The sequence below is a fragment of the Agelaius phoeniceus genome, chromosome 20, assembly GCF_051311805.1.
Source record: "Agelaius phoeniceus isolate bAgePho1 chromosome 20, bAgePho1.hap1, whole genome shotgun sequence".
In the NCBI taxonomy this organism is placed as follows: domain Eukaryota; kingdom Metazoa; phylum Chordata; class Aves; order Passeriformes; family Icteridae; genus Agelaius; species Agelaius phoeniceus.
This window is the reverse complement of record NC_135284.1, coordinates 2,690,113-2,697,090: the sequence shown is the minus strand read 5'-3', so window position 1 is coordinate 2,697,090 and position 6,978 is coordinate 2,690,113. Positions and strand designations below refer to the sequence as shown.

General features: G+C 45.1%; 1 protein-coding gene across 2 annotated transcripts in view; it reads left to right on the top strand.

The window, feature by feature from the left end:
- The window catches only part of CLTC (clathrin heavy chain), a 30,433-nt gene that overhangs the window by 7,240 nt on the left and 16,215 nt on the right, over positions 1-6,978 (top strand). For both annotated transcript variants that reach the window (XM_054647075.2, XM_054647076.2), the window contains exons 2-8: positions 335-542; positions 2,620-2,888; positions 3,201-3,362; positions 4,135-4,248; positions 4,613-4,786; positions 5,406-5,603; positions 6,238-6,438. In XM_054647075.2, the coding sequence (XP_054503050.1) occupies positions 335-542; positions 2,620-2,888; positions 3,201-3,362; positions 4,135-4,248; positions 4,613-4,786; positions 5,406-5,603; positions 6,238-6,438 (1,326 nt within the window). The remainder of the gene's footprint in view (positions 1-334; positions 543-2,619; positions 2,889-3,200; positions 3,363-4,134; positions 4,249-4,612; positions 4,787-5,405; positions 5,604-6,237; positions 6,439-6,978) is intronic.

Below are 6,978 nucleotides of genomic sequence, written 5' to 3'. Positions count from 1 at the left end.
TGAGAGTGAGTGAGGGCTGAAGCTGCAGTCCAGTATGGCCAGTTCACTGTGCTTTAAGCCACGTGAGGGGGCTCAAAGATTGAGTTCTTAATGGTTAAGTTGTAAATGGACCTTGAAGAGAGGATACCAAGTGCTTGAATGCTTCTCCAGGAAGCCTGCTGGGTTTAGTTGAAATTGTGCAGCACTGTGTGTTGTGCAGGTTTGGGGTAGCATTGCTGTTTTGTCACCAAAAAAACCAGCAAAGTCTGATATTTCCTGTGACAAAATTCACAAAAGCTGCTTGTGGCTATACCAAGGTAATAACTTAATGTTAAATCTTTTTCTTCTCTTCCAGCTCCAAAATCTGGGCATCAACCCAGCAAACATTGGGTTCAGCACTCTGACAATGGAGTCTGACAAATTCATCTGCATCAGAGAGAAAGTAGGAGAACAGGCTCAGGTGGTGATCATTGACATGAATGACCCCAGCAACCCCATCCGGAGACCAATTTCAGCTGACAGCGCTATCATGAACCCTGCCAGTAAAGTCATTGCACTGAAAGGTATGAGTTCTGCTAAAGGGCTGCTTGAAGTGCATGGAGAGCCTGCTGCAGAGCGAGTTTATGAGGGACTGAGCTCTCCCAGGTCATTTATGTGGGAGGATCCTGCAGCAATTTTCCACAGCTTAATGGGAGATTAAGTTGAATGCATTTTCAGTTCTTCTGGAGGCAGCTGGGCAGGGAACTTCAGCTGAGGCTTCCTGCTATTTTGCTGATCATTAGGATGAGGTTTTTCCTTCAGTCCAAATGCTGCAGCTTCTGAGCAGGGAGAGCTGGAAGCCAAGTGTGGGCTTTAAGGAATCATGTTAGAGGGAAGTGAGACCTGACCTAGGAGTGTAACTCTTAGATCAACTAAACCTTTCCTTAGGGACAGGAAAACTAAGGCTGGGAAGGGGAGACAAATATTCCTTGGTTTGGCCTTGCTGAAAGAGACCAGTGCATATTTATTATATCAGCCAGTGATAAGAGGAGTAAAACTATGCAGGGAAGACTTGTGTGGTGAAGGAAGTACAAGGTCAGGCAGCTTGGGATCTCTGATGTTCCAGAGAGCAGGCATTCCTCTGGAGTCTCCAGAAATGTCCATCTCTTCCCCTCAGAGGCCCAAAAAGCTTTAAGTGCAGTCACTCTAGAAATGCATGTAATGCTAATGGAAAGATTTGTATGTATCCAATGTTACCTAACTTTGACTTTAATACTGTGCTACTGTTTTGTCACAACTTTAATGCTTTCTTGTGTGTGCAGATGGTGAGTTACCTCAATTGACTGTACCTAGTACCTGTCGTGTCTTATGACAAGAAAAAGCAGAATAAAATGGCTCAGATTTATGGTGCACATGGCTGAACAGTGGTGTTTAAGCAACTGAAGGCCTAAAACTCAGAGGTTTTTCATCCCCTCCCAAGCAAGGGAGACCCTAAGATTCCCAAAATTAATCCGCTCAAGAGCCCAAAGTGTACTTAAATCACTGGGATCTTAATACTGAGCTTTTTATGAACAGGACTGACCCCTTTGACTCAAGTCTAGATTTTGCCTTGTAATACACCTTGCCTAGCATGTAGGAATGTGTTACCTGAATGTCCTCTCCCTTGACCCTAAAGCTCCAGCTGCACTAGATGTGGAAACAAACTGCTGCCTGTAGCCTGAGTAACTCTGTAGTAGAGAGATTTCTCCAAGTTCTGGAGAAACTCCTCACTCAGCATCTTGCATCAATTGCTGAGCTAATGGCTTTGAGCTAAATCAGTCCTTGGTGAGTGCAGGCACTTGCCTCTGTGGCACTGTGACTTCCTCAAGCTGGGCTACAGTTAGTAACTGTAGCAGCTTTCTGGCCTGCATCCAGTTTTGTGGGATCTTTTCTATTCCTCCTGGGCTACACTTATGTGTGCTTAAATAATTCTCTCCTGTAAGTAATAGAACTGTCAGAACTTTTCTTATCTTCTCAACAGGAAGAAATAATTTCTTAGGCCAGTGTGTTATAAAAACTGGTAGATATGACTGCAGGTGGCCGTTCAGGATGTTTGTATGCACCATTCTATGTGATTTGGAGAACTTTTCCTCTTGCCTTCTAGAGCTTGTGTTGGTCCCTAGATTCCTTCCCCTGCACAGTTCCTGTCAGTCTGGTTTGCAGTCAGTAGCTGTGTATCCCATTAGTGCAACCCCAAGGTTCTGGTTAATTAGCCTGAATTGCAAAAGCCCTCTGCCAACCTGACTGTTCCGTGTTGTGCCCTTTTAATACTTGAAACAGATGTGGACATAGCTGTAACTGCCACTGACAGCTTCCCTCAGAGCTCCAAGGAGCCTCAGCATGACTGTGACCTGGTTTTGATGTATGTGAAGTATCCTCCAACCCATTTGTGTGGCTGAAGCTTTTGTCTCCTACCAACCCATTCTCCACATCTGTTTGATTGCTCAGTAGTGGCAAATCAGTAAAATCAGCCCCAGGAGTGTGGTCTGGTTCCAAGTGGAAGCTGATCCCTGAAGGTCTGCCAGTCTAGAACAGCTTTTGCTTGAAGGAAGTCCCCAGGGTTTGATGTCCTAGTGCAGCTCTTGTGCTCTGCCCCGTGCCTAACAGCTCTGTGTCTTCTAGCTGGGAAAACGCTGCAAATCTTCAACATTGAGATGAAGAGCAAGATGAAGGCTCACACCATGACAGATGATGTCACCTTCTGGAAGTGGATCTCTCTGAACACCGTTGCCCTCGTGACGGATAATGCCGTCTACCACTGGAGCATGGAGGGCGAGTCCCAGCCCGTGAAGATGTTTGATCGCCACTCCAGCCTTGCTGGCTGCCAGATCATCAACTACAGAACTGATGCCAAGCAGAAATGGCTCTTGCTGACTGGAATATCTGCACAGGTACTTTACCTCCAGGAAGGTGGGGAAGCTCAAGAGCTTGTCTTGTTGTCTCCTTCTACGGGAACAGGACTGATCTGTTTGTTTTATTAAATGTAAATGCTTGTCTCAATCTTCAAATAACAAACTTAAGTGTAACTGAAAATCTCAAATTACTATAATTGGATTTGTAATGATATAACACTAGTGCAAGGTTAAGAGTCTGAAGTGTTGCTGTTGTAAGAGGAAGCTTTAAATGGCAGCATATTGACCAATATTACATGAAATTACTGTCACAGTGCCTGTTTTTCCTGACACTTGTTCTTTTTTGTGTAGCAAAACCGTGTAGTGGGGGCAATGCAGCTCTACTCTGTGGACAGGAAAGTGTCCCAGCCCATCGAGGGACATGCAGCCAGCTTTGCACAGTTCAAGATGGAAGGGAATGCTGAAGAATCCACTCTCTTCTGTTTTGCAGTAAGAGGGCAAGCTGGGGGTAAGGTAAGGCTTGGTTCTAAACATGTTGTAGTCTTTAGTGACTCACCCTGGTTCTCTGCTTCCAGGAGAACAAGTCGCTTAATGCAAAAAGTTACATTTAAGGAAGAAAGTGAAGGACTTTGTCAGTCTGGATATGACATGTGGTGCATGCAGAGCTTGGACTGCCTGGTGTAGCAAGAATCTGTGAGTGGAGAAGTTAAGTGGCATGTCATGACCAGCCCAGTTAGCTGCTTGAAACATGAGGCTCTCAGCTTCACAGGCTAAGCTTGAGGGAAAAGCTGTGGTAATCTTTCTTTGGGGCTGATCCTTGGTATCAGGCTCAACTAATTTCCAAATTATTGGATGAAAATGAAAAAAAAAGTGAAGCAATAGTGTTGCAAGGCTAAATAGTGATCCCATGTGAATGCTGGAATTAGGTGAGTTACAGCAAAACCAGAGTAAAACCAGAGCTAGATTCAGAGAAACAACTTCAGAACTGTCTCTGTAGAATGTGAACCAAGTTAAAAGAGTGCATCTAAAGGAACCTAACTGAATCCTGAGACTTCCAAGTAATTAGGGGCAACTAAAGATCACATTTAACTGTTTCCCTCACCTCTGGTACATGAACACCAGGTGCCACACCTTTAGCCAGTGAAAATGTTTAGGAAGATTAACTTAGTTTGTCTTTGCATAAACTTGGGATTAAGGCTGAGCAGCAAAAGAACTGCTGTAATTTCATTGTTGAATCTATTGTTAAATAAATTAGATGCAAGAATTAATCTTATCTCTTGCACAGCTGCATATCATTGAGGTTGGCACACCACCCACTGGGAATCAGCCCTTTCCAAAGAAAGCTGTGGATGTCTTCTTCCCTCCTGAAGCACAAAGTGACTTTCCTGTTGCTATGCAGGTATGACAGCTGCAAAAGGTCTGCAGCTTCTCTTGGTGGATGTGACAGGAGCAGGGAGGGCACTGGGAGCCAGCTGGTTAATGTGGCCCTAAACTGGTGGGACTGGTGGGACTGCTGCTCCTGCTTCAGTAGTGGTAAAGGTGGAGGAGACAAGCAGCATTCAAAAGCAGCATGTTCTTATTTATAGAGGAAATATCCATATGTTTTAACTGCTTTTCAAGCTCTTCAGACGTCATTCTGCTGTGATAGTACTCAAGTAAAAATAAAACAGCACTTCTGGCTGTCCTGAAATGGCCCAGCTGTTTCAAAAGCACCAACTCATTTATCCAGTGCCAAATTTGAGTAATCTATTTGTGTTTTGCAGATCAGTGACAAGCACGATGTGGTGTTCCTCATAACAAAGTATGGCTACATCCACTTGTATGACCTGGAAACTGGCACCTGTATCTACATGAACAGGATCAGTGGAGAGACCATTTTTGTTACTGCCCAGCACGAAGCAACAGCTGGAATTATTGGAGTCAACAGAAAGGGACAGGTAAGGCAGCTTGGCCTGGAAGCCACTGCTTTAGCTGATCCCCCTGGCTCCTCATGACACACTGCAGGGTTCATGTCTATGAATAAAAATTCAGTTTCCAGAAATGTTAACTTTGAACTCTGCTCAGAGCATGTGAGGTCTGACAGTGTTCTGAGCCCCAAAAGAAATTTCTATGCTGTTCTATCTCCATACTTAACTACTTTATGAACAAGTTACTAACATTGTACAGCCATGCCTTTGGCCCACGTTGATTTTGGGTGGTGTTGCTTGTTGAGCATGGGGAATATAGAGCAGACTTGTTCCTGGTGTCCTCTAGGATTGATTACTTAAGACATTGAGTTTTAGAAAGATCCCTGTATCCTTGAAAGATCCATTGTATCCTTGTGCTTCTACCTCTGCAGATACCTCAATTAAACTGTTAATTGCTTTCTTTGATGCAGACAATGGATGAATTGGTTCTTTCTGACCAGAGGTCTCTTTAATAAAATGACAAGTATGAGTTACCAAGGGATGAAAAAGTTTCCATAAATACCCCAACTTTCCCCTCAGAAGTTAGCTTAGCCTTTGGCTCACTTCTGATACTTGGGCTAACTGGAGGTTTCCCTGCTGGTTTCTCCAGGTGCTCTCAGTGTGTGTGGAAGAGGAGAACATCATTCCCTACATCACCAACGTGCTGCAGAACCCTGACCTGGCTTTACGGATGGCTGTGCGCAACAACCTGGCGGGGGCCGAGGAGCTCTTTGCCAGGAAATTCAATGCACTCTTTGCACAGGGCAACTATTCAGAGGCAGCAAAAGTGGCAGCTAATGCCCCAAAGGTAAAGTGATCAGAACAGCACTGAACTCTACTGACTTCAGCTTCTTGCTTCAGGGAAGCTCAGTGAATTTTTCTAGTGGAAAGGGCACAGTCTTTCTACTGCTCTTGTCCCAAGGTAGTTTGGTGTTTCACAGGTACCTTGGGTGATGACAGTGATTGCAAGCTGGATGATTTTGGAGTTTGTAAAGCCCACAGAGGAAGGGAGGAATAAATGATGAAGTAATGGCTGTGATTCATAACGTTTCTGGTACTCACCTTTACTTCTCCAGTGATGCAAGAAAGTGTCTGTGAAAAGACAACCTCTAGCTGAGGCTGCACCTGGAAACAGGATAAAAAACCCAGGCTAAGACTAAATTCAGATGAGAGGAGCTTGCTTGCAAGGCCAAGCATGTCCTAATTCTGAACTTAAATCTGCATTGCTACTGAAATAAATGTAATGGGTTATTATAGCACATTTTCTGTCAGAGCATCTCAGTGCCTGAGCTGGTGTTCTGCCATATTGCTCCTGACATTCTGGGCTGGCAAAACATAGAAATGCTTGTGACAGCTACAGTGACATTACCTCCAGCTTCCTGCCAAGCCACAACAGCAGAAAAGAAAATTGAAGTGGATCTCTCTCTCTCTCTCTCTGGCAGGGAATCCTGCGTACTCCAGAAACCATACGCCGGTTCCAGAGTGTTCCAGCTCAGCCAGGACAGACTTCCCCTCTCCTGCAGTATTTTGGCATTCTGCTGGACCAAGGGCAGCTGAACAAGTATGAGTCACTGGAGCTCTGCAGACCAGTGCTCCAGCAGGGCCGCAAGCAGCTCTTGGAAAAATGGTTAAAAGAAGATAAGGTGAGTTTGGGATTGATCTCTTCAGAGCTGTGGGGGGGAAGGAACAGCACTGCCTGACAGCCTCCCCCCTTCCCAAGAAAATTCAGCTGGGAGCTCAGCAGTGACAGCAAATAGCTGAGCAATAGGTGCTCACTCTACCTGTCACTATGCCTCAAACTACTGCAAGAGAATTGATCAAATTCTCACTCATTCTGCATTTAAAATCACAGCAGGATGTGCAGAGCATGGAAAGCTCTAAGCTGCTGCTGGGCTTTGCCAAACCAGTCCTTTGGAAACCGATTGCAAGTGCTGTGAGCTGTGGTTACAGCTGTGTAATTAATTGGAGAAACATGCTGGTACAATGTGTCACCAAGCTCTGGCTCTGAAAATTGGTTTGAGTGCTGTGGAGCATGAGGAGCTGAGCCCACTACAGCCCTGCTGGGAGAGTCAGCTCAGGCTGTCAAGCTGGACCTTAATTTTTTTAAAGTCCAAAAGGAAGAGAAATGAGGAAGAGGGTGGTGGTGCATCTCAGCATGGCTCTGTCAGGGTGGGCTGACTGCA